We start from the raw sequence: 27,353 nt of genomic DNA on the forward strand, positions 1-27,353 counted from the left end.
ACTGTTAGTCCATTCTTGGGTTCTGTGAGTCTGCTGCTGTTTTGTTCCTTCAGTTTTTTTCTTTGTTCTTATACTCCACAGATGAGTGAAATCATTTGATACTTGTCATTTTCCACCTGGCTTATTTCACTGAGCATAATACCCTCTAGTTCCATCCATGTTGTTGCAAATGGTAGGATTTGTTTTCTTCTTATGGCTGAATAATATTCCATTGTGTATATGTACCACATCTTCTTTATCCATTCATCTACTGATGGACACTTAGGTTGCTTCCATATCTTGGCTATCGTAAATAGTGCTGTGAGAAACATAGGGGTGCATATGTCTTTTTCAAACTTGAGTGCTGCATTCTTAGGGTAAATTCCTAGGAGTGGAATTCCTGGGTCAAATGGTATTTCTATTTTGAGTTTTTTGAGGAACCTCCATATTGCTTTCCACAGTGGTTGAACTGATTTACATACCCATCAGCAGTATAGGAGTGTTCCCCTTTCTCCAAATCCTCACCAGCATTTGTTGTTCTTTGTGTGTTTTGTTTTGTTTTGTTTTGTTTTAGTAGCCCATATATTGTAATCATCTCTGCTCTGTTTCTTTTTTTTCTTGGTATTATTAATATACAATTACATGACCAACATGGTGGTTATTAGATTCCTCCCATTATCAAGTCCCCACCACATATCCCCTTACAGTCACTGTCCATCAGTATAGAAAGAGGCTATAGAATCACTACTTGTCTTCTCTGTGCTGTACTGCCTTCCCCATGCCCACCCCCTACATTATGTGTGCTAATCATAATGCCCCCGTTTTCCCATTATCTCTCCCTTCCCACCATTCCTCCCCAGTCCCTTTCCTTTTGGTAACTGTTAGTCCATTCTTGGGTTCTGTGAGTCTGCTGCTGTTTTGTTCCTCCAATTTTTTCTTTGTTCTTATACTCCACAGATGAGTGAAATCATTTGATACTTGTCATTTTCTGCCTGGCTTATTTCACTGAGCATAATACCCTTTAGCTCCATCCATGTTCTTGCAAATGGTAGGATTTGTTTTCTTCTTATGGCTGAATAATATTCCATTGTGTATATGTACCACATCTTCTTTATCCATTCATCTGCTGATGGACACTTAAATTGCTTCCATTTCTTGGCTATCATAAATAGTGCTGCGATAAACATAGGGGTGCATATGTCTTTTTGAAACTGGGCTCCTGCATTCTTAGGGTAAATTCCTACGAGTGGAATTCCTGGGTCAAATGGTATTTCTATTTTGAGATTTTTGAGGAATCTCCATACTGCTTTCCACAAAGGTTAAACTAATTGACATTCCCACCAGCAGTGTAGGAGGGTTCCCCTTTCTCCACATCCTTGCCAACATTTTTTGTTGTGTTTTGAATGGTGGCCATCCTAACTGGTGTGAGGTGATATCTCATTGTGGTTTTAATTTGCATTTCCCTGATGATTAGTGATGTGGAGCATTTTTTCATGTGCCTGTTGGTCATCTGAATTTCTTCTTTGGAGAAGTGTCTGTTCAAATCATCTGCCCATTTTTAAATTGGATTATTTGCTTTTTGTTTGTTGAGGTGCATGAGCTCTTTGTATGTTTTAGATGTCATCCCCTTATCAGATATGTCATTTATGAATATATTCTTCCATACTGTAGGATGCTTAATTGTTCTACTGATTGTGTCCTTTGCTGTACAGAAGGTTTTTAGCTTGATATAGTCCCACTTGTTCATTTTTGCTTTTGTTTCCCTTGCCCGTGGAGATATGTTCATGAAGAAGTTGTTGATGTTTATATTCAAGAGAGTTTTGCATATGTTTTCTTCTAAGAGTTTTATGGTTTCATTTCTCACATTCAGGTCTTTGATCCATTTTGAGTTTACTTTTGTGTATGGAGTTAGACAGTAATGCAGTTTCATTCTCTTGCATATCGCTGTCCAGTTTCCAACACCAGCTGTTGTGTTCCTTGTCTTTTGGATGTTGGCTATCCTAACTGCTGTGAGGTGCTATCTCAGGGTGGTTTTAATTTGCATTTCCTGATGATTAGCAATGTGGAGCATCTTGTCATGTGCCTGTTGGCCATCTGACTTTCTTCTTTGGATAAGTGTTTTTTCAGATCCTCTGCCCATTTTTTAATCAGTTTATTTGGTTTTTGGGTGTTGAGCCTTGTGAGTTCTTTATATATTTTGGATGTTAACCCCTTATTGGATATGTTGCTTACGAATATATTTTCCCATACAGTAGGATGCCTTTTTGTTCTACTGATGGTGTCCTTTGCTGCTCAGAAGCTTTTTAGTTTGATGTAATCCCATTTGTTCATTTTTGCTTTTGTTTCCCTTGCCCAAGGAGATTTGTTCAGGGAAAAATTGCTCATGTTTATATTCAGTAGGTTTTTGCCTATGTTTTCTTCTAAGAGTTTTATGGTTTCATGACTTATACTCAGGTCTTTGATCCATTTTGAGTTTACTTTTGTGTATGCAGTTAGACAGTAATCTAGTTTCATTCTCTTACATCTAGCTGTCCAGTTTTTGAAGAGACTTGACCCCATTGAATATCCATTTCAACACCAGTTGTTGAAGAGGCTATCATTTCCCCCATTGAATATCCATGACTCCTTTATCATATATTAATTGGCCATATATGTTTGGGTTTATCTCAGGGCTCTCTTATTCTGGTTCATTTATCTATTGGTCTGTTCATGTGCCAAGTTGTTTTGATTACTGTGGCTTTGTAGTAGAGCTTGAAGTTGGCGAGTGTAGTCCCCCCAGCTTTATTCTTCCTTCTCAGGATTCCTTTGGATATTTGGGGTCTTCTGTGGTTCCATATGAATTTTAGAACTATTTGGTCTAGTTTGTTGAAGAATGTCATTGGTATTCTGATAGAAATTGCATTGAATCAGTTTATTGCTTTAGTCAGTATGGCCATTTTGACAATATTAAGTCTTCCTATCCATGAGCATAGGATGTATTTCCATTTATTGATGTCTTCTTTAATTTATCTCATGAGTGTCTTGTAGTTTTCAGGGTATAGGTCTTTCACCTCCTTGGTTAGGTTTATTCCTAGGTATTTTATTCTTTTTGATACAATTGTAAATGGAATTGTTTTCCTGATTACTCTCTCTGCTAGTTCATTGTATGTAGTAATGCCACAGATTTCTGTGTATTAATTTTGTATTCTGCAACTTTGCTGAATTATTAGTTCTAATAGTTTTGGGGTGGATTTTTTATGGGTTTTTATATACAATATCATGTCATCTACAAACAGTGACAGTTAGACTTCTTCCTTACCAGTCTGGATGCCTTTTATTTCTTTGTGTTGTCTGATTACTGTGGCTAGTAATTCCAGTAGGTCATCTGTTGCAGTCTTCTTTCTAGTCACTCTTTCAGAATTAGCTGTATTTGCTGTATTTTCATGTTACATGTGGTTTTGGGAGGAGGTTTCTGCCTCACTTCTCATGCTACTCTCTTGTTAAAACCTCTGTTCATCCCTCTTTTGTTGTACTTGGCACATTTCATTGTCCATCTCTCACACAGGACTGACTGAGTTTGTGGAGGTTAAAAAAAGACCCTTTCTGAACCCTCCTATACTGCTGATGGGAATTAAATTAGTTTAACCTTTGTGGAAAGCACTATGGAGGTTCCTCAAAAATCTCAAAATAGAAATACCACTTGACCCAGAAATTCCACTCCTGGGAATTTACTCTAAGAATGCAGCAGCCCAGTTTGAAAAAGACATATGCACCCCTATGTTTATCGCAGCACTATTTATGATAGCCAAGAAATGGAAGCAATCTAATTATCCATCAGCAGATGAATAGATAAAGAAGATGTGGTACATATACACAATGGAATATTATTCAGCCATAAGAAGAAAACAAATCCTACCATTTGCAAGAACATGGATGGAGCTAGAGGGTATTATGCTCAGTGAAATAAGCCAGGTGGAAAATGACAAGTATCAAATGATTTCACTCATCTGTGGAGTATAAGAACAAAGAAAAAAACTGATGGAATAAGACAGCAGCAGACTCACAGAACCCAAAAATGGACTAACAGTTATCAAAGGGAAAGGGACTGGGGAGGATGGGTGGGAAGGGAGGGATAAGGGGGAAAAAGGGGGCACTACGATTAGCAGACGTAATGGGGGGGAGCACAGGGACGGCTGTACAACACAGAAAAGACAAGTAAAGACTCTATAGCATCTTACTATGCTGATGGACAGTGACTGTAATGGGGTATGTGGGTGGGACTTGATGATGGGGGGAGTCTAGTAAACATAATGTTCCTCATGTAATTGTAGGTTAATGATACCAAAATAAATTTTAAAAATACCCTTTCTTATTTATCCTTTGAATTTAGTGTTTAGCATACAGCCTGTTGTACAGCAAGTGCTCAAGAAGTATGAAATGAATAAGTCATACAGAAGAACCTAAAGATGTTGGCAATCAGTATATTTTTCTTTTCCTTATTTTGGGTAAAGATAAAATACAGATATCATGGATGAGGAAACATAGCAGGAAAAATAGTTTTATTTAAAATGTGAGTGTTTGGGGTGGGTAGTAATGAGGTAATAGACCCAGAAGTTGAGCAGGGGTTGTAGGGCTTTTCAAACTTTTCTGCTTAGGTACCTCTAGTGGTGGTGGAGGATGCAGGGTATGGAACTGTTGGGGACTGGGAACAGAGCCCCTCAACCTTTTTGCCTCAAGTACAAAATAACTTAATATTTTGAGCATAGTCATGTTATATCTTTAGAAATTCATGTGAATTTTGCATTCTGTTACCTACGAGTGTTTTAACATGAAAATAGCTTTTTCTCCCCACTTACCTCATCCTCTAGTAAGCAGGTGCTGCAGGAACATGTGTCATTTATCCTCTGGCATCTAGCACATTCTGACAAGACCCAGTGCCCAAGTCAGGGAAGTATGGAATGGAATGAAGTTATGGTCTAATATGGCAGCATTTGGGCTGCCTGTGATTTGGGGGATTGTCTGCTCAGGAGTTATTATGTCATGGAACTGAGGAGGGTGAGCTCATCTTGTTCTGACTAACGAGCCTGTTCCTGGAAGGCTGCAGTCAGTTGGAGGCACCTCATTACCAGGTCACTGGGGACCAGCTGGACAGAGTTCACAAAAGACCCACAGTAATGATTCAGAGACTGGAGGGGCTGACTGATGAAGAAAGAATATAAATGAAAACCATCTAACTTGGCTGAACCAAGAGAGCAGGAATACACAACTGTATAAATATCTCAAGAGTACAAACTTGGTGGAGGGAAGGCAATCTTTTATGGTGGGGTTTTGGAGTGAGGAAAATAAACCAAGATTAAAATTAGGCAAAAGAAAATGTAAACTAATAATCTAAAGTAAAAAAAATAAAGTATCTGATGGTGCACTCCCATTTCTTGAAGTCTCCTTCCTTAGACTACTTTAACTTGTGGGCCTTCTGCTAATTGAATAATTTGTTTTCTCAATTTGATTTCTCTGGACTTGTGGTGGGTGCTTCTGTGTAGTGAATGCGGAGACTACATTCTTGCAAAGCCAGCATCTTTCTCCAGTCCTGTCTTTTTTTGTGGCAACTTGGGGGGTGTTATTTGGAACTCCTAGGTGTTGCCACTACCTCTTCATTCCCCAGAATTCTGAAATGGACTGTCATCACATTGTTTTTTTGTGGCTATTTATAACAACACTTTAAAAGTCGAGATGGAGTCAGTAATACATATTGTCATAATTTTAGAAACCTAGATATAGTATTGACCCCTGAGGTACTGGTTTTAGGAAATTATAGCCTTGCTGAAATGTAAGAATGATTGTAGGAAACTTGTACTTTGGGAAATGATTGTATAAAATTCCTTCTTGCGGTATGGGAGGCCTAAAGCTTTTAAATAATAGTTGAAATTAGCCTGGAGAAACATTTGCATAATACTTCGTTTTATAGCTCTTTTCCTAAGAGGGGATAGTAGAACTGGAAGAAAATGATTCTATGGTTTTTTTTTTTTTATAAAAATGAATTCATTTATACAAGGCCATTATGTAGCTTTAAGACTAAGACCTCTAGATCAGAGATTGGTAAACATGTTTTGTAAAGGGTCAGATAGGAAAGCTTTGCAGGCTGTATGTCTCTGCTGCAACTACTCAACTCTGCTGTTGTAGTGTAAAATCAGTCATAGACAATATATAAACACATGAACTTGGCTGTGTTCACTTTTTTTTTAGAAAAGCAGGCGGCTGTCTGGATTTGGCCTGCAGGCTATAGTTTGCCAACTCCTGCTTTAGACCCTTGCTCCTAAAAGATAATCTGCAGCCCAGCAGTACCAGCATTACCTGTGGGCCTGTTACAGATGCAGAATCCTTTCTCACGCTGACTGCCCAAGCTCCAACCCCTCTCTTCCAGGCCAACCCTCAGGACCCTCTGCGGGCTCTAGACCATGCTTCTCAAACTTCAACATGCAGAGGAATCACCTGGGGGGCTTTTGAAAGTACAGACTCTGAGATAAATCCTGAATGCCATACTAGCCACTAGGAGGCAAAGATGAGCAGGACCCCAGTCAGTGTCCTGAGGGAAAGTACCATCTATTAGGAGCAACTACTGTATGAACCAACAATTATAATACATAATAAATGCTATAACAGAGGTATCTTCAGAATAGTGTCACAAAGGAGAAAGGATTGGTTCTGTCTGACATGGAGGGAATCCTCAGAGGGGCCTGAGGGTTAGACCAGAAGAGGGCAGGTAGAGCTTGAGTTGAGTCTTGAAGCTCACTAGAAATGCTGAAGCTTTGCAGGGTTAAAGCATAGTAGTTCATGGTGGAGTACAGTAAAGATGATGTTGGAACCAGGAGTTACTTGATTTAATAATCAAATTGCTGACTACAGTTAAGATCATGATGAACAGAAATAAAAGTTCAGTACATTATATTATCTTTAGCTATAATTTTTTAATATTCTTATTTGAAAAAAAGGATAATTGCCTGTTTTTAGAAAAACAGTTCCCTGAAAAGCATTTGTTCTCCAGAAATAGAAACTTTTATGTGTTCTTGCATCATTAAGAATTTGTAAAATGCTAAAAGTTACAGGTAGAAAATAAAAATTATTTATAATTCTATACTTCAAGAGATGACCACTATTAACATTTGTATGTTGTTCCTTCTAGACCTCTTTATGTAATGTAATATTTTAAATGTTGGGCTTATGCTTTTTATAAATAATTTTGTAATTGCTTTTTCATTTAATATTTTATTTGTGAGCAATTTCCTGTGTTGTTATCCTTAAAAGTGTTGTTTTTTAAATGCTTACATAAATTTTAATGGATTTCTTATAGTTTATGCAACTCTCATTTGTGGATCCTTTAAGCTGGTTCCAGTGGCTAGCTGACCCAGGTTTTGGCTCATATACTTGGCAAGTCTGTTGCTGTATTTTAAAATAAATACACATACTTACTTCTAATTATAAAAAAGTTCTTTGATTTTCTAGTCTTTATTCATTCTATTTTGCTTTTGTTAGCATTTTATGTTTTTTTTCTTGATTTCTCATGTAGAGTGGCAGTAGAGTAGTCATTAAAAGCATGGATTATGGGTCCAGGTTGTCTGGGTTTGACTCAACTCTTACTATTTTTCCTGTATAATCTTAAGAAAGTACCTTGAGAAAATGCCTCAGTTTTCTCATCTGTAGAAATAGAGTTGAGTGTATCTGTGTCTTGGGGATGTAAGTTAATACAAATGAAACAAAAAACAGTTCCTGCCATGTGGAAAGAGATTCTCTTTTAGTGATTAGTCTCATCTCATTTGTTTTAAGGTGGCCATTTGTATAAGCTTTGCCACAACCCCCATTCTGCTACATTTAGTTTGTGAATATCTTTGAGTTACTGACTTCACTGGACTTTACTTAGTAGCTTTATCTTGAAAGTTCCCAGACTTTTTTACCATTCACAGTAGCAAATTTTTCTATTTGAAAGATAAAATCAGCATTGTTTAACCATGTCTTGGGAATATGTGCATGGGCACAAAGGGAGCAGACTGCATAGGTTGATAGATTAGCTTTTAAAGCTCTTTAATGGTTTCCCCTTTCCAACTAAATTTTATCTTGATTCCTAATGTGGCATATGGGGCCCTTAGTAACCTGGCCCCACCTATTCTCTTGTCTCATTTCTCTTCAACTTGTTCTCAGACCCTGTGCTCCAGCCTCATTAAACTGAAATTGGGCATGTGGTTTTGATGGGGCACATTCTTTAAGTCTATGCTCTAGTTTGCTTCTTCCGAAGGGTTGGAATCAACTGAGGTGCTAGAGCTTCCTCCTGCGAGTGACACAGTTAAGGCAGTGAGATTGCCACTTGGCTTTTTTTGTGGAGTTTTAATTGAGAAAGTTTGGTAAGAGTTCAACAACCCTTGATTATTTTTAGTGTCCCAGTGTTTCCACTGCCTGTCCTGTCTCCTTTTTGTTGTTTTCTGGGGATTCTTTTTCAGAAATAGAAACCTACTCCACTCACCCTTTTTTCTTTGTTGGATAGGATCCTGGGACAGCAAAACAGGTGCATCCTTTGGCAGCTGATTACGTCCTGCACTAGAGAGAAGTCCAGGGATGATACACATTGGGGCTATATTTCTCCACCCTGTAATTCATCCAGTTCATGCCTCTGCCTCTATGATACATCTTCACTGAAGGTCTGATGGATAGACGCTTTCCATCAACCTTGCAACTGTTCTCTTCCATGTGGAAATTGGAAGACAAGGTGAAAGGTGCCCCAGAGTACCTACTTTGTTGAATAGGAGTGTTGCGCTTAGTTCTCAGAACATGGGCCCTCGTTTAAAGGTAAGTTGATCGACTAGTTAAGATTCATGTTATTGGGATGCAGAACATGGAGTTTGTGACTAGTTCCTAAGCGTTTTCGACAAGGGGTAGATGTTGAAGTGCATAGTTACAGTTAGAATTGATTCCCACCCCACAGGCAACTTTTGAATATAAAGAAATTGATTTCTGCGTTTCTGGGAAATGACTTTTTCACAGTTGATCTTCAATGTTGGGTGTAAAATTCATTTGATATTGTAATTATCAATTTTTATACTCCTAGTAAAGCAAAAACATTTTAGAATACGTATGTCAATCAACTTTCTAGCATTCCCTTGAGATAGATCTTCAAGTATTTCCCCCTCCCCTGCCTTTTGTAGGTAATGTGAGCCAACGTGCTGTAGTATTAAGCAACTTGCCCAGGATCCTTTAGTAAGCAAGTGATATTTTTATATTAGATAATTGGTACTGCATTCCATTTTCCTTTGTCATGCTTTATTTTTATTTCAAACGATTTTTAAAAAGCACCGTAAGCATTTATCTTTCCAATTTTAGTCTCATGGTTGGACTCCTCACAGTAAGCTTGGGTAATGCTTTTTATACTCTCTTTTACCTGTTTTCTTAAATCTTTCCCCAAATACTTCACCCTCCCTATGACTCCATTCTTTTTCATGATTCAGTATTCTCTGAGGTCAAGAACATTGGGCTTCAGAGTTAGAAATGGACTTGAGTCTCAGCTGTAATGTAACCAGCTGGGAGGTGTTCAGCAAGTTAACTTCTCTAGGCCCCAGCTTTTTCCCCCTAATCTTTAAAATGAGAATAATTGTGCTTGTCAAGTTGTTATGGGGACATTACTTAGGCTAACATGTAGTTTTGCCTAGTGTAAGTGTAGTCCATAAGGGTAGGTAGTGCATGTTTCCTTACTGCTACAACTGCTGTCCTGCTAGCTTAGGGGATCACAAGTTGATGAATTGAATAAGGGCAAGGATGCTAAAGAGATGAACTTGGAAACAAAATACACATGTAGCTAAATTGCAGGAGACTTAACATGCTGTTTCTTTTATGCTTAGATTAGACTCAGGAAGAATTCCAAAATAATTTTATGAAGGAGAAGTGTGGGCAGCAGAAAGTGGAGGGTGCTACATAAACTGTTGTAGAAAAATAGGAGCTCAAGATAAACTGGATACCATGCCATGCATGAGAATGGATGACTTTAGTCGTTGGTATTTGATATGTATTTATAGAACTAAAGTAAACTGGTAACTTTTGGTCTGACAAGTTCCAATCCCTGGCTCAAGTAGACATACATTCCTGTTCTTAGACATTCTGGCAAAGTAAAGAGCAGACATTTGACACTATCCACTCAAATATTTTATTCATATTTGTTGAAATTACTATATGCAATTATGTTGGATGTTGTAGAGAACTTTTAAGACTAGTCTTTGTCTAATGTTATTTACCACTCTGAAATGAAAAATAAAATAAACAAGGGACTAAAAAGAATATAGGTGCTATAAGATAAATAATAATAAAGCAGTGTGGGAATTCAGAGTGGGGAAGGATTTCTAAATTGAAGCTCAGGAAAAGATTTCAGGAAGGGGAAGTAGGACTTTCCCTAGATGTTAGGATTAGGAGGTTTTTCCATGGATAGAGATTGAGTGGAGGAGAGGGTAGTCTAGGCAGAGGAAATGAATCTTGCAAAGGCACGGATATGGGACATCTTAAACGGGAAATTGTAAAGATTTAATTTGATTAGATCATAGGATGAAAACAAGGTATTGAGAGAGATGGGGCCGAGGAGAATGCTGTGGATGGGAATGGGAGCAGAGAAATAGCAGAGAGCACCCTGAGAGGGTCAGCAAGAGGACAGAAAATGCCTATGGCACAGAAGTAAAATCTAGCATCAAAGTGACTTGAGTGACCAAGATAGGGAGGCTGTGTTACAGCATTCAGGAGGAACAAAACAGAGGGAAAATGTAGAAGGAAAGCAAAGTCAAAATGTGACCATGGGTGAAATTGTTGGGAAGGTTTTTGAGAGCTGTTGTAGAGAAGTGGAATATTTTAGAAAGGTTAGATCAGTGGGTGATTAATTAACAGAACTAATTCCCTGGTCACAAGGAGGTTCCAAGGAGAAGAGAGGAGAGTTGTTTGGGGACAAAGTAATAATAGGATAGGTATGCTGAATTTTAAATAATAAATGGAATTGGAGTACAAATGTAGAATTAACCTCTTGGAAAAAGTCTAGGTGATCTGAATCTGTGGTGATGATTTGGTTGAGAAATAAGTGAATGGGGAGAAAATAGACATGGACTCAACAAGATCAAGCTCATTTCTGCCAGCTTCATGAGGACTGAGACTGTGGCTATTCAACACTGTCCCCAGTTACTGGCATATTAAGTAGGTACCCAGTGTTCATTGGGTGATTTATTTTAGGATGAATTTCAACTCTTCACTATAAAGATTTTCAGACACAAAATTAGAATAGTGTAAAGAACTCCCGTGTAGGCAGAAATTTTAAGTACAGTAAGAGAAGCCATGCCTTTTGCAATTCTGATGCATTTCCCACTTTAAAAAATGTGGGCCAATAGGGATGTTCTCTTCATTTCCTATTGGCTTTGAAGCAAAAGAGTAGTGATACTGCTAATATTATTGAAAATCATTATGATAATAATTAAAACAGAACTTCTGTGTGCCAGGCACCATTCTAGGCTGTGTATATGTGTTAATTCATTTAATCCTCACAGCACCCCTATGAACTCCACACAGATTTATGCCCATTTGATGGATAAGGAAACTGGCACTCTAGAGAGAGATTAAGTAACTTGTCCATAGTGGCAGGGGATGAATTTGAACCCATGTAGTCCATGCCCTCATCTTCTGTATTATACTCTTTGTTATAGTGTTTGATATCAGAGGCTTGATGGCTGTAGGAAGTTATATTGAAGTCTTATCACACTAAAGGAGATGGTACCATAGAAATGATTAAATTTCAACTCTTCTTACAGCAATCAGAATTCTGAAGCCTACACAAGTCACACAGTTGCAGTCCTGGAACTGGTCTCCAGGCTTCTGACTTACTGCTTGTCAGCTCCCTCTCACAGAACCAGTGGTAGAGACTTGAAACCACAGTTCCTATAACATCAGCCACAGATACTGCATTTTCTGCTGAGTGCTATAACTTCACTAAGGGCCAAATTTTCACATCTCAGGATTAGATTGGATGGCATCCAACTGAGGGAATACCTAGGACAGTTAAATTGATGTTTGGGTCCCACCAAGTCATCTAGCAGATCCTGTAAGGAGCAGACAGATTCTTTTTGAAAGATGATAGCAGCTTCTCAGCATAGGTTCCCAGGAGATGAGATACTTGTTTGGGAAGGAGGCTCAGTAGTTGTGATCTCAAATTTGGGGTATTTCTTTTAATAGACCCTTTTGGGAGAAGCTTAATCCATATGTATTGACAGTGCTTAGTGTTCCTTTTGCGGATTTCTTTTCTCGTACAACTTTAGACACCAGTTTAAATAGGGATTTCTCTGAAAGTTGGCACGGTCATTCCTCAAACTAATCTATGGATTCCATTGGGGATATTGTTATAAGGAACTAATGGCTATTTTCTGTTTCTCTTTAAATTTTTCAGCACAATTAGACTAAAAGCACACCCTGTAAAAAATAAAAGTTGTTTTGGTCCCTTACAAATCTGAGCCTAGAAATTATCAGCTGTCTAATCTCTAAGTATTACTCTAGTGCTGATAAAAGGTGCTGAGTTGAGATAACACTGATAAGCTTAATATACATTGACTTGAAAGTAAAGAGTGAATTCAGTGCATTGTACACAGCTTAGAAGATCAAAACTCAGTAAGATACGAATGTCAGTGTACATAGCATTTTCTCTTCGCAGTAAACCTTGGTTACCAAATAACCAAGTTCAAATGAGTGATGAAGATGGAAGCCTTTTTCTTTCTTCTTTTTTTTTGAAACCTTATTCTGGAAACAAGTTTAATAACAGTGGAAGTTTCCCTCAAACTCTGGCCACTGTTTGAATTGTCCTGACCTTGTCAGGCATCACTTAGGATGAGAATAGTCTCCTTTTCTTCCTCTCCTTGGCCTTTCTGCTTAGCTCATCTTCACAGGGCCATTGTCTGATTGGCAACAGATGACTTCTCTTACATGCCCACTGTTATGGTTGGGATGACCCAGAGTTCATTTTAATTACATAATGCCAACATGATGGTAGTAATACTTGCTTTTAATCCACATTTGATATAACTAGTCTATTTAGATGAATTACTTCCAGAAGGCAAATATAAGGGGAAAGTGACTCCATTACCCTCTTTGTTTGTGTTAATTAGCACCACTTTGCCTGGGTAAGGGAGACTGCCTTGGGGCCCTGGATCTAAGAAGATGAAAGCCATCTTATTGCATTTTGTAATTAGCAATAAAGCAAGTGACTGTATGTGGAGTTCCTAACGGGGTCATAGATTGGAAGTCTCGGGGAATGATAGAGTCTCTATTTCTCTGAAATATGTTGTAGTGTACCTGTCAAGCTAGAGAGAGAAGACAGACAATAAGGCTTGAAATGGTTCACTCAAGCCATATACTGTGCTTTGTCTCTCTGAGATGGTGGTAAGGAAGAAGAGAAAAAACTAACCAAGTTTTCTTTACAACTGCAGCTGTGATCCTCGGCTGTCTGTCGGCATTGAAGGGACCTGATGTTTTACGTTATTGGTATGTCATGGAAAGAGCTCTCAATATTTATTATCTTTTTGTTAGGGTTGCTTACATACTTTCTGCCTTCCTGTCTATCTCCCTTCCCCTTGAAAAAATACTTAGAAATATTTCCACTTGTGCCAGAATGTACCTTCACGTTGGCAGTGGAATTCATTCATTTGGGAAATACTTATTGAGGAATTATAGTCTGTGCCAGACACTCTTTCCTGCCCAGTCAAAGTCGAAAAAGACAAAAATCTGCCTTCAAAAACTTCATTACATGAAGGGGGAGATGGTCAAGGGGGAGAAAAAATTATAATTGATAAATGTATAGGAGTTTGAGGGAACACATAAGAGGGAACTCCGAAATCTGGTTGGGATGGGAAGGCTTTTGCCAAGTGGACAAGGGAGGGGGAAGACTTCCAATTGGAGGGAATAGAATGGAACATTCTTTTTACTACTTCTGTGAGGGCCTGGCACACACAGGAAGGTAGGGGGTGGGCATGATATGTGATATGTGATCCGTGGTATAGAACTTTTATAGAAAAGCACACTTTCTGTAAAAGGTTTAAGTATTTTCTGCTTCCCAGGCCATACAGGCTCTGTTACAACTACTGAACTCTGTAAAAGCAGCCCTAGACAATGTAAATGAATAGGGGGGGCTGTGTGTTCCATTAGACCTTTGTTTATAAAAATAGCCAGTGGGTGGGGTTTGGCTTGACTGTAGTTTCTGATGCTTGGTGTAGCAGGTCCTCTCTCTACCCACAGAGGTAGTGACACAGTACAGCATTTCTTTGGAAATCTTGATATCTCATCCTGACTTCCTGTAACTTTTGAGAGATGCTTAGCCTGTTCCCTGATGAGAAGCTGCAGTGTGTAATTGGCAGGTGGTATGTGTGTTCTCTCTTTTACATAGGTGGAATCACAGTGTCTGTGGTTGCATTCTTCTTCACAATTAAGTTCCTCTTTGAGCTTGCCGCACGTGTAGTCAGCTTCCTCCAGAATGAGGACCGTGAGCGCAGAGGGGACCGGACTATTTATGACTACGTGCGGGGAAATTACCTGGATCCCCGGTCTTGCAAAGTTTCCTGGGATTGGAAGGACCCCTATGAGGTGGGCCACAGCATGGCCTTCCGAGTGCATGTAAGGGAATGTTTCTGTCTCCATACCCGTTGGGGTGGCTGAGTCACTTGCTTTCCAGAGCCTAGTTTAGTCTGTCTGTTAGTGGTGCTGACCTGGAATGTTAACGTTTTCCTTTGTTTTTCAGTGCCTCCCAGGAACTTAGGAATTGTTACTATCTGAAGGGTCATGAGTTTCTCTGTCATTTTGGCTTAATAGGTACTTAGCTTTTGAGATGCATAAAGGGTAATGTTACTTTATCAAAATGAGAAAACATTACTGAAAAGAAAAGATAGATCAGGGCTTGGCAAACTGCCCAAAGGCCAAATCAGGCCCACCTCGTATTTCTGTAAATACAGCTTTATTGGAACACAGCCACACCCTTTCATCTGCCTGTATTGCCTATGGCTGCTTTCACACTTGAGTAGTGAACCACAGTTGAGTAGCTGTGTATGACCCACAAAACCAAAAATGAGTGTCCTCTGGCTCTTTGTAGAAAAAGTTTGCTGCCCTCGGGATGCCTTCTCCACTGCAGCAATCTGCTTGGCCTGATGGCCTGAACCCCCCTGGCCTTGCCTGATGCCTCCGTTCACCCTGTGCTAGTGGTGCTGCTGACCTACCTTTACATTTGGGTTAGCTGTGATAAAGAATAAAAAGGGCCAATAAGACAAAGGAGGTAGCATTTATGATTCAAAACGTCAGGTTGAAATTGATTCAGTGGTATATTTTCTTCCTGTTCTCAGAACAGTTTAAGAATTTGTTCTTGATTTGATGGCTTTATTTGAGGCATGGAGAAAATTTGTTTCTCTCTTTGTGAGCAGGACTGTAGGAATACGTGGGTACTGACATTTGCTAGCTTACCTACTCTCTCCGCACACCGTCTTGAGTTAGATGGGAAACACTTTTATTCCCCTGCTCACTAATGGGTGCCTCCCTTCTCTCCACTGCAGTTATTCTACAAGAATGGGCAGCCTTTCCCCGCATATCGGCTGGTGGGACTGAGAGTTCATATCTCTCACGTTGAACTAGCTGTGGAGATTCCAGTGACCCAGGAAGTCCTCCAGGAGCTCAGCTCCAATGTAGTCAAGGTGGCCTTCACTGTGCGCAGGGCTGGGCGTTATGAAATCTCAGTGAAGCTTGGTGGATTAAACGTGGCCTATAGTCCCTACTACAAGATTTTTCAGCCTGGTATGTTTTTTCTTCCCTCTCCATTCCTTCCTTCCTTTGTCTGTCTTTATTGAGCATCTTTATTGAGATTTTCATATAATGTAATTTATCCATTTTAAACATACAGCTAAGTGGCTCTTAAATTCACAGTTGTGCAACCACTACTAAAGTCAAATTTTAGAGCATTCCCATCACCCCAACAAAAAATCCCAGACCCATTAGCAGTCACCTCCCCATTTTCACCAAACCCACCAGCCCTAGGTAACCATTAATTGACTATTTCTGTAGATTGACCTACTCTAGATATTTCATATAAGTATAATCAGAAAATAATGTGGCTTTTTGTGACTGGCCTGTTTCACTTAGCATATAATGCTTATAAGCTTTTAGGTGCATCCATACTGTAGCATGAATCAATACTTCATTTCATTTTATTGCTAAATAATACAATATTATGTGGATATACCACATTTAGTTTATCCATTCATCAGCTTATGGACATTTTGGTTGTTTTTGCTTTTGGTTGCTATGAGTAATGTTGCTATGAACGTTTATGTACAAGTTTTTGTATAGACGTATGTTTTGTTTCTCTAGGGGTAGAATTGTGGTGTCATCAGCATGGTAAGTTCTTAAGGGATAGAGGTGCCAGAATATACAAAAAGTATATTCTTCTGATTTTTGAAACCTTTTCAAGTTAAAGAACCTCAATCCTAATTCCACCCTTGCTGCCAATATGTATTTTACTTCTCACCGAAGAGTGTCTGCCCAAGCTTATGGTATCCAAGAATTGAGGCCTCCATCTCTACTTTTATCCCTCCTCACATTCTTTATGCCAGATAATAGATGCTCACCAACTGAAGCCTGAAAGTATAATCTCTGACTTCTGGTTTGGCAGCATATCCGTTTAGTGTGTTGAGATCCTGTCTGCTCTGTGTGCCCTGCCTTGGTTTCCTTTTGAGGCTTTCAGTAGATACTGGTCTGGTTGAGAGCCACAGAAGTGAGAGGACCATGGGAACCTTTGGAGTCAAACCACCAAGGAGAGGGGCCTTAAGCAGATTGGTGTATCTTTGCTTGAATGGTGCTCAGTTTTCTTTATTTTTTTTATTTATTTATTTTTTTTTTAATAATTATTTTTTATTGAAGGGTAGTTGACACAGAGTATTACATTACATGAGTTTCAAGTGTACAACACAGTGGTAGAACATTTATATACATAATTCTAGGTTCCAGCTATCACCCTACCAGGCTGTTACAATATCTTGACTATATTCCTTATGCTATACCTTACATCCCGGTTACTAATTTATTTTACCATTGGAAGTCTGTCCTTTTTTTTTTTTTTTTTTTTTGTGAGGGCATCTCTCATATTTATTGATCAAATGGTTGTTAACGACAATAAAATTCTGTATAGGGGAGTCAATGCTCAATGCACAATCATTAATCCACCCCAAGCCTAATTTTTGTCAGTCTCCAATCTTCTGAGGCATAACAAACAAGTTTTTACATGTAGAACAAATTCTTACATAATGAATAAGTTACATAGTGAACAGTACAAGGGCAGTCATCACAGAAACTTTCGGTTTTGCTCATGCATTATGAACTCTAAACAGTCAGTTCAAATATGAATACTCATTTGGTTTTTATACTTGATTTATATGTGGATACCACATTTCTCTCTTTATTATTATTATTTTTAATAAAATGCTGAAGTGGTAGGTAGATACAAGATAAAGGTAGAAAACATAGTTTAGTGTTGTAAGAGAGCACATGTAGATGATCAGGTGTGTGCCTGTAGACTATGTGTTAATCCAAGCTAGACCAGGGCAATAAAACATCCACGTATGCAGAAGATTTCTCTCAGAACGGGGGGGTGAGGTTCTAAGCCTCACCTCTGTTGATCCCCAATTTCTCACCTGATGGCCCCCCTGCGACTGTGCCTGTCTTAGGTTGTTCCTCCCTTGAGGAATCTTACCCGTCTCTGGCTAACCAGTCATCTTCCGGGGCCATACAGGGAAATGTGAAGTTGGTAAGTGAGAGAGAAGCCTTATTGTTTGAAAAAGTTAGCTTTTTACTTCTTTGCATATTTATGCCCTGTGGCTTCTATGCCCAGCATTTGTCTTGAGGTATCTTTACCACTTGGAAGAATTATGATACTCGGTAAATTTGATATGAGGCACGAATTCTATTTAAGGGTTGTAATTAGGAAGGAAGAAGAAAAGCTATAGAAGTAGCAGGCGGAAGAAAACATGGGAAGATTGATTATTTCTTTGATATATCTTCTTGTAGAGTAACTTCAGCATGTATAGGTTTTAAGCTACTACTTAAATTGCACACACACATTAACATAATAGGAGTATAGTTACATAACCAAAGCATATCTGTAATTACCAGCCATCTGCAGTGAAACCAAGAAAACCAGTTAGGCACCTTAGGCATTTGTGAAAACTTATCTATGATATGGTGGATATTGTCCAAATGAACTTGAACAGTCTGAGAGAAATCAGACAAATTAAAACAACCCATTCCTGGGGACTGTTCACATGCCATATGTTCTTTTAACAATAAATAGTTTGTAGTTGTAAGACTTTGGAGCGCTACAATTTGCACTTCTCCAAATTCTTGGTTGAGTTCCAACAGTATAGATCTAGTCCAATTTTGTTGTTTTACTGTATGCACAGGCCAGCTTAGATATCTCCTTCCTCATTCCCATGGCAAGTCCAGGAACTGGTGGGATGAGTGCATCTACAGCTGTAGCAGTGCGTGGATCTTTGTTGGGGTTTTTGATGATCATCTTCTGGCATGAGTCTTCCAGAGAGTGCTGATGTTGGAAGTTCTTTTTCATATCGTATCTTAGTTCATTTTCGGGGTAGCCCAATTAGGCTTTGATCCTCTGTATAAACACAAACAGACCCTTTGCCTACACTTTTATATGCCCTTTATACCCTTTTGTAGAACACGTTGGAAGTTACCACACAGGAACTGCCCTTTTTTTTTTTTTTTTTTTTTTGCTATCACTAATCTACACTTACATGACGAATATTATGTTTACTAGGCTCTCCCCTATACCAGGTCTCCCCTATAAACCCCTTTACAGTCACTGTCCATCAGCATAGCAAAATGTTATAGAATCACTACTTGCCTTCTCTGTGTTGTACAGCCCTCCCTTTTCTCCTACCCCCCCATGCATGTTAATCTTAATACCCCCCTACTTCTCCCCCCCTTATCCCTCCCTACCCACCCATCCTCCCCAGTCCCTTTCCCTTTGGTACCTGTTAGTCCATTCTTGAGTTCTGTGATTCTGCTGCTGTTTTGTTCCTTCAGTTTTTCCTTTGTTCTTATATTCCACAGATAAGTGAAATCATTTGGTATTTCTCTTTCTCCGCTTGGCTTGTTTCACTGAGCATAATACCCTCCAGCTCCATCCATGTTGCTGCAAATGATTGGATTTGCCCTTTTCTTATAGCTGAGTAGTATTCCATTGTGTATATGTACCACATCTTCTTTATCCATTCATCTATTGATGGACATTTAGGTTGCTTCCAATTCTTGGCTATTGTAAATAGTGCTGCAATAAACATAGGGGTGCATCTGTCTTTCTCAAACTTGATTGCTGCATTCTTAGGGTAAATTCCTAGGAGTGGAATTCCTGGGTCAAATGGTAAGTCTGTTTTGAGCATTTTGATGTACCTCCATACTGCTTTCCACAATGGTTGAACTAACTTACATTCCCACCAGCAGTGTAGGAGGGTTCCCCTTTCTCCACAGCCTCGCCAACATTTGTTGTTGTTTGTCTTTTGGATGGCAGCCATCCTTACTGGTGTGAGGTGATACCTCATTGTAGTTTTAATTTGCATTTCTCTGATAATTAGCGATGTGGAGCATCTTTTCATGTGTCTGTTGGCCATCTGTATTTCTTTTTTGGAGAACTGTCTCTTCAGTTCCTCTGCCCATTTTTTAATTGGGTTATTTGTTTTTTGTTTGTTGAGGCGTGAGAGCTCCTTATATATTCTGGACGTCAAGCCTTTATCGGATGTGTCATTTTCAAATATATTCTCCCATACTGTAGGGATCCTTCTTGTTCTATTGATGGTGTCTTTTGCTGTACAGAAGCTTTTCAGCTTAATATAGTCCCACTTACTCATTTTTGCTGTTGTTTTCCTTGCCCGGGGAGATATGTTCAAGAAGAGGTCACTCATGTTTATGTCTAAGAGGTTTTCGCCTATGTTTTCTTCCAAGAGTTTAATGGTTTCATGGCTTACATTCAGGTCTTTGATTCATTTTGAGTTTACTTTTGTATATGGGGTTAGACAATGGTCCAGTTTCATTCTCCTACATGTAGCTGTCCAGTTTTGCCAGCACCACCTGTTGAAGAGACTGTCATTTCGCCATTGTATGTCCATGGCTCCTTTATCAAATATTAATTGACCATATATGTCTGGGTTAATGTCTGGATTCTCTAGTCTGTTCCATTGGTCTGTGGCTCTGCTCTTGTGCCAGTACCAAATTGTCTTGATTACTATGGCTTTATAGTAGAGCTTGAAGTTGGGGAGTGAGATCCCCCTACTTTATTCTTCTTTCTCAGGATTGCTTTGGCTATTCGGGGTCTTTGGTGTTTCCATATGAATTTTTGAATTATTTGTTCCAGTTCATTGAAGAATGTTGCTGGTAGTTTCATAGGGATTGCATCAAATCTGTATATTGCTTTGGGCAGGATGGCCATTTTAACGATATTAATTCTTCCTAGCCACGAGCATGGGATGAGTTTCCATCTGTTAGTGTCCCCTTTAATTTCTCTTAAGAGTGACTTGTAGTTTTCAGAGTATAAGTCTTTCACTTCTTTGGTTAGGTTTATTCCTAGGTATTTTATTTTTTTTGATGCAATTGTGAATGGAGTTGTTTTCCTGATTTCTCTTTCTGTTGGTTCATTGTTAGTATATAGGAAAGCCACAGATTTCTGTGTGTTGATGTTGTATCCTGCAACTTTGCTGTATTCCGATATCAGTTCTAGTAGTTTTGGGGTGGAGTCTTTAGGGTTTTTTATGTACAGTATCATGTCATCTGCAAATAGTGACAGTTTAACTTCTTCTTTACCAATCTGGATTCCTTGTATTTCTTTATTTTGTCTGATTGCCGTGGCTAGGACCTCCAGTACTATGTTAAATAACAGTGGAGAGAGTGGGCATCCCTGTCTAGTTCCCGATCTCAGAGGAAATGCTTTCAGCTTCTCGCTGTTCAATATAATGTTGGCTGTGGGTTTATCATCGATGGCCTTTATTATGTTGAGGTACTTGCCCTCTATTCCCATTTTGCTGAGAGTTTTTAACATGAATGGATGTTGAACTTTGTCAAATGCTTTTTCAGCATCTATGGAGATGATCATGTGGTTTTTGTCTTTCTTTTTGTTGATGTGGTGGATGATGTTGATGGACTTTCGAATATTGTACCATCCTTGCACCCCTGGGATGAATCCCACTTGGTCATGGTGTATGATCCTTTTGATGTATTTTTGAATTCGGTTTGCTAATATTTTGTTGAGTATTTTTGCATCTACGTTCATCAGGGATATTGGTCTGTAGTTTTCTTTTTTGGTGGGGTCTTTGCCTGGTTTTGGTATTAGGGTGATGTTAGCTTCATAGAATGAGTTTGGGAGTATCCCCTCCTCCTCTATTTTTTGGAAAACTTTAAGGAGAATGGGTATTATGTCTTCCCTGTATGTCTGATAAAATTCCGAGGTAAATCCATCTGGCCCGGGGGTTTTGTTCTTTGGTAGTTTTTTGATTACCTCTTCAATTTCGTTGCTGGTAATTGGTCTGTTTAGATTTTCTGTTTCTTCCTGGGTCAATCTTGGAAGGTTATATTTTTCTAGGAAGTTGTCCATTTCTCCTAGGTTTCCCAGCTTGTTAGCATATAGGTTTTCATAGTATTCTCCAATAATTCTTTGCATTTCTGTGGGGTCCGTCGTGATTTTTCCTTTCTCGTTTCTGATACTGTTGATTTGTGTTGACTCTCTTTTCTTCTTAATAAGTCTGGCTAGAGGCTTATCTATTTTGTTTATTTTCTCAAAGAACCAGCTCTTGGTTTCATTGATTTTTGCTATTGTTTTATTCTTCTCAATTTTATTTATTTCTTCTCTGATCTTTATTATGTCCCTCCTTCTGCTGACCTTAGGCCTCATCTGTTCTTCTTTTTCCAATTTCGATAATTGTGACATTAGACCATTCATTTGGGATTGCTCTTCCTTTTTTAAATATGCTTGGATTGCTATATACTTTCCTCTTAAGACTGCTTTTGCTGTGTCCCACAGAAGTTGGGGCTTAGTGTTGTTGTTGTCATTTGTTTCCATATATTGCTGGATCTCCATTTTGATTTGGTCATTGATCCATTGATTATTTAGGAGCGTGTTGTTAAGCCTCCATGTGTTTGTGAGCCTCTTTGCTTTCTTTGTACAGTTTATTTCTAGTTTTATGCCTTTGTGGTCTGAAAAGTTGGTTGGTAGGATTTCAATCTTTTGGAATTTTCTGAGGCTCTTTTTGTGGCCTAGTATGTGGTCTATTCTGGAGAATGTTCCATGTGCACTTGAGAAGAATGTATATCCCGCTGCTTTTGGATGTAGAGTTCTATAGATGTCTATTAGGTCCATCTGCTCTACTGTGTTGTTCAGTGCTTCCGTGTCCTTACTTATTTTCTGCCCAGTGGATCTATCCTTTGGGGTGAGTGGTGTGTTGAAGTCTCCTAGAATGAATGCATTGCAGTCTATATCCCCCTTTAGTTCTGTTAGTATTTGTTTCACATATGCTGGTGCTCCTGTGTTGGGTGCATATATATTTAGAATGGTTATATCCTCTTGTTTGACTGAGCCCTTTATCATTATGTAGTGTCCTTCTTTATCTCTTGTTACTTTCTTTGTTTTGAAGTCTATTTTGTCTGATATTAGTACTGCAACCCCTGCTTTCTTCTCACTGTTGTTTGCTTGAAATATGTTTTTCCATCCCTTGACTTTTAGTCTGTACATGTCTTTGGGTTTGAGGTGAGTTTCTTGTAAGCAGCATATAGATGGGTCTTGCTTTTTTATCCATTTTGTTACTCTGTGTCTTTTGATTGGTGCATTCAACCCATTAACATTTAGGGTGACTATTGAAAGATATGTACTTATTGCCATTGCAGGCTTTAAATTCGTGGTTACCAAAGGTTCAAGGTTAGCCTCTTTAGTATCTTACTGCCTAACTTAGCTCGCTTATTGAGCTGTTATATACACTGTCTGGAGATTCTTTTCTTCTCTCCCTTCTTGTTCCTCCTCCTCGATTCTTCATATGTTGGGTGTTTTGTGCTGTGCTCTTTCTAGGAGTGCTCCCATCTAGAGCAGTCCCTGTAAGATGTTCTGTAGAGGTGGTTTGTGGAAAGCAAATTCCCTCAGCTTTTGTTTGTCTGGGAATTGTTTAATCCCACCGTCATATTTGAATGATAGTCGTGCTGGATACAGTATCCTTGGTTCAAGGCCCTTCTGTTTCATTGTATTAAATATATCATGCCATTCTCTTCTGGCCTGTAGGGTTTCTGTTGAGAAATCTGAAGTTAGCCTGATGGGTTTCCCTTTATAGGTGACCTTTTTCTCTCTAGCTGCCTTTAACACTCTTTCCTTGTCCTTGATCTTTGCCATTTTAATTATTATGTGTCTTGGTGTTGCCCTTCTTGGATCCTTTCTGTTGGGGGTTCTGTGTATTTCCGTGGTCTGTTCGATTACTTCCTCCCCCAGTGTGGGGAAGTTTTCAGCAATTATTTCTTCTAAGATACTTTCCATCTCTTTGCCTCTCTCTTCTTCTTCTGGGACCCCTATAATACGGATATTGTTCCTTCTAGATTGGTCACACAGTTCTCTTAATATTGTTTCATTCCTGGAGATCCTTTTGTCTCTCTCTATGTCAGCTTCTATGCGTTCCTGTTCTCTGATTTCAATTCCATCAATGGCCTCTTGCATTCTATCCATTCTGCTTATAAACCCTTCCAGAGTTTGTTTCATTTCTGCGATCTCCTTTCTGGCATCTGTGATCTCTTTCCAGACTTCATCCCATTTTTCTTGCGTATTTCTCTGCATCTCTGTCAGCATGTTTATGATTCTTATTTTGAATTCTTTGTCAGGAAGACTGGTTAGGTCTGTCTCCTTCTCTGGTGTTGTCTCTGTGATCTTTGTCTGCCTGTAGCTTTGCCTTTTCATGGTGATAGGAATAGTCTGCAGAACTGGGACGAGTGACGGCTGGAAGGACTTCCTTTCTTGTTGGTTTGTGGCCCTCCTCTCCTGGGAGAACAGCGGCCTCTAGTGGCTTGTGCTGCGCAGCTGCGCGCAGACAGGGTTTCTGCCTCCTGCCCGGCTGCTATGGAGTTAATCTCCGCTGTTGCTGTGGGCGTGGCCTGGCTCGGGCAGCTACTCCAAAATGGTGGAGTCGCGTTGGAGCAGGAGCTGCTGGGAGGCTATTTATCTCCGTAAGGGGCCTCCCTGCTCCCTGCAGCCCAGGGGTTAGGGTGCCCAGAGATCCCGGATTCCCTACCTCTGGATTAAGTGACCCGCCCTGCCCCTTTAAGACTTCCAAAAAGCACCCGCCAAAACAAAACAACGACCACAAAAAAAAACAAGAAAAAAAATTTTTTTAATTAAAAAAAAAAAAATTTTTTAATTAAAAAAAAAAAAAGGTGGTCGTTCGTTTTTCTTTATTCTCCGGTGCCAGCCTCAGGCCTCTGCTCACCGGTCTTTCTGCCCTGTTTCCCTAGTATTGGGGTCCCTGTCCCTTTAAGACTTCCAAAAAGCGCTCGCCAAAACAAAGCAGCAAAAAAGCAAAAAAAAAAAAAAAAAATGGTCGCGCGCTTTTCTTATGTCCTCTGGCGCCCAGCCTCCAGTGCCTGCTCACTGTTCTTGCTGCCCTGTTTTCCCAGTATCGAGGGCCCTGCACTCTGGCCCGAATGGCTGGGGCTGGGTGTTCGGCAGTCCTGGGCTCCGTCTCCCTCCCGCTCTGCCTGCTCTTCTCCCGCTGGGAGCTGGGGGGAGGGGCGCTCGGCTCCCGCGGGGCCGGGGCTTGTATCTTACCCCCTTCGCGAGGCGCTGGGTTCTCTCAGGTGTGGATGTGGTCTGGATATTGTCCTGTGTCCTCTGGTCTTTATTCTAGGAAGGGTTGTCTTTGTTATATTTTCATAGATATATGTTGTTTTGGGAGGAGATTTCCGCTGCTCTACTCACGCCGCCATCTTCCGCCCCCCCCTTTTCTTTATTTTATAACAGAGGAAAGTGGTGGACACAGTGGCACCCAAGCCATCTCCCTCTCCGTGTATCTCCTCCTTTCTTTCTGTGACCCCCTTGCAGACTCCTTTCCACATGAATTATCATCACCTCTCCTCCTTGCCACCAATAGAGGACAGTTCATATCCTTATAATATGTGCCAACCCTTTTATTTTTAAATTAATCACAGGCTGGTTTTTGACATTGACACAGTCAAGATACAGAACATTTCCATCACCACAAGGATCCTTCATGTTGCCTTTTGATAGCCACACCACTTACCCTCCCCCATCCACCTGCTGCTTAACACCTGGCAGTCCACTAATCTGTTCTCCATTTCTGTAATTTTGTCATTTCAATTACTATATTGAATTATTACATAAATTGAATGATATAGTATGTAATACCTTTCAGCTACATAAATATTCTAGGCACTATATAACTTTCAGTTCTGTGTTCTCCAAGTTCTTTTCTCATTTTGTTTAGTGCTTGGAGTGGTTAGACATTTGTAAAACTGAGTCCCCAATGCTCATTTGAATTAATCTCTTTGTTTTTCTTTTTTCTTTTTTTTTGCTTCTTAGTATGGGTGTTTATCCCTAGAAACTGGTTGGGACCCAGCTCTTTAGGACTCAAGATTGAACAGATCTTTGTGCCCTGAAAAAACCTCTCTAAGCATCAGATCCCATTTGTCTTTGTTCCAGGAATGGTGGTTCCTTCCAAGACCAAAATAGTGTGCCATTTTTCTACTCTTGTGTTGACCTGTGGGCAGCCCCACACCCTTCAAATAGTGCCCCGAGATGAGTATGACAACCCTACCAACAATTCCACATCCTTGAGAGACGAGCACAATTACAGTTTGTCCATTCAGGAGGTGAGCAGCCCTTCCTACTGTGTGGGCTCCATTGTCTGTCATTCTCACCCTTTCTCATTCATTTCCATCTCATCTCCTCATTCCTCCCTGACTTCTGTTCTGTCCGTCCTTCTCTCCCAGTATCTCTGTCATTGGCAGTTGTGAAACTGAGATGATCTCATAGATAGGGAAGTTCTTAGTAAAGAATAGATTTAAATTGCCATGCAAATCAGGAACATTATATATGTTTAGTGATTCTCTGTTTCCCTCTTCTAGCTCGGTCCTCAGGAAGAAGAGACTACTGATGTCACATTTGAGAAGTCAGTGACGTCCAATAGGCAGACCTGCCGGGTGTTCTTACGGCTCACCCTGCATTCTCGTGGCTGCTTCCGGGCCTGCATTTCATACCAAAATCAGCCAATCAATAACGGTGAATTTGACATTATTGTCCTAAGTGGTGAGTTGAAAGAAAAGCTGTGATTTAGTCCCGTTCCCAGGCCACTTGTTATTTGCCTGTTTGCACTCTTCTGACCAACCCTGCACACATTTGCTACTGGAGCCAAAATTTGCTTAGAATCCTATGGACTAACAGTCTAGTGATAGGTAATTTTTTTCCTCTCATTTCCTACTTTAAGCCTTATTCCTTGTTATACTTCAGAGAGCGAGAAGAATACTGTCGAACGCAATGTGTCCACCTCAGGAATGAGCACTTACTTTGAGGCTTATCTTTATAATGCCACCAACTGTGCCAGCACACCTTGGCATCTTCCACCCATGCACATGAGTTCTTCCCAGCGCCGGCCTTCCATGGCTGTGGAGGAGGAAGATGAAGATTCACCCTCTGAGTGTCATACCCCTGAGAAGTTGAAGAAACCGAAGAAGGTGTACTGCTATGTGTCACCAAAGGTTGGAGCTCCCATTCTTGCATCATAATCTCCCTGCCTGAGCCTGCATGTAATTGGCATTTGGTAATAAAACCATAAAATAATAGTCTGCGAATCAGGGCAAGGTCATTGACTTGTAGGGTTTCTAGAATACTCAGAGAGGATACTTCAAAGTTGAGTAGAAGATTGTGCCACCAGTTTGGTTGCAAATGTTTGGTTTGGACTAGATTAAATCTGTCTAGAGATTCTATGCACTGTAGTGCTTTAGAGCACTGGAGGCATTCTGCCTTTTGACTGCTTCTGGGAAGATTTTTTAAGGCATGGCTCTTGGAATTTAAAGAAAGCTACTTTTAACCATGAAAACTTTCTCACTAGTATAAAAATTACTGTTAGCCCCCCGTGCTATTTTGAAACAATTTGATCTTTCAGTCTGATTCATGAAACCACAATAATTGAATGTCACCATAAGGCTACAGGATTAGAATAGAGAGATTTGGCAGAGACAAGGAGGTGAACTTCCCAAGGCCCCTGAGCTAAAAGGCGCTTTGTGTTAGGGATTTCCTTTTTATCATTTGTATTTTGCTTATTCAT

At 39.7% G+C, this 27,353-nt stretch overlaps 1 protein-coding gene across 6 annotated transcripts in view; it reads left to right on the plus strand.

The window, feature by feature from the left end:
- The window catches only part of AREL1 (apoptosis resistant E3 ubiquitin protein ligase 1), a 61,444-nt gene that overhangs the window by 18,383 nt on the left and 15,708 nt on the right, over positions 1-27,353 (plus strand). Inside the window, exons 2-8 of one of the 6 annotated variants that reach the window (XM_036913181.2) lie at positions 8,492-8,793; positions 13,440-13,494; positions 14,393-14,619; positions 15,546-15,783; positions 25,730-25,899; positions 26,155-26,335; positions 26,537-26,784. In XM_036913181.2, coding sequence (XP_036769076.2) covers positions 13,479-13,494; positions 14,393-14,619; positions 15,546-15,783; positions 25,730-25,899; positions 26,155-26,335; positions 26,537-26,784 — 1,080 coding nt within the window. In that variant the 5' untranslated portion in view covers positions 8,492-8,793; positions 13,440-13,478. The remainder of the gene's footprint in view (positions 1-8,491; positions 8,794-13,439; positions 13,495-14,392; positions 14,620-15,545; positions 15,784-25,729; positions 25,900-26,154; positions 26,336-26,536; positions 26,785-27,353) is intronic. The other 5 variants (XM_036913183.2, XM_036913184.2, XM_036913185.2 and 2 more) reach the window with 5 other exon arrangements.

This window comes from Manis pentadactyla, chromosome 11 (genome assembly GCF_030020395.1).
Source record: "Manis pentadactyla isolate mManPen7 chromosome 11, mManPen7.hap1, whole genome shotgun sequence".
Classification (NCBI taxonomy): Eukaryota; Metazoa; Chordata; class Mammalia; order Pholidota; family Manidae; genus Manis; species Manis pentadactyla.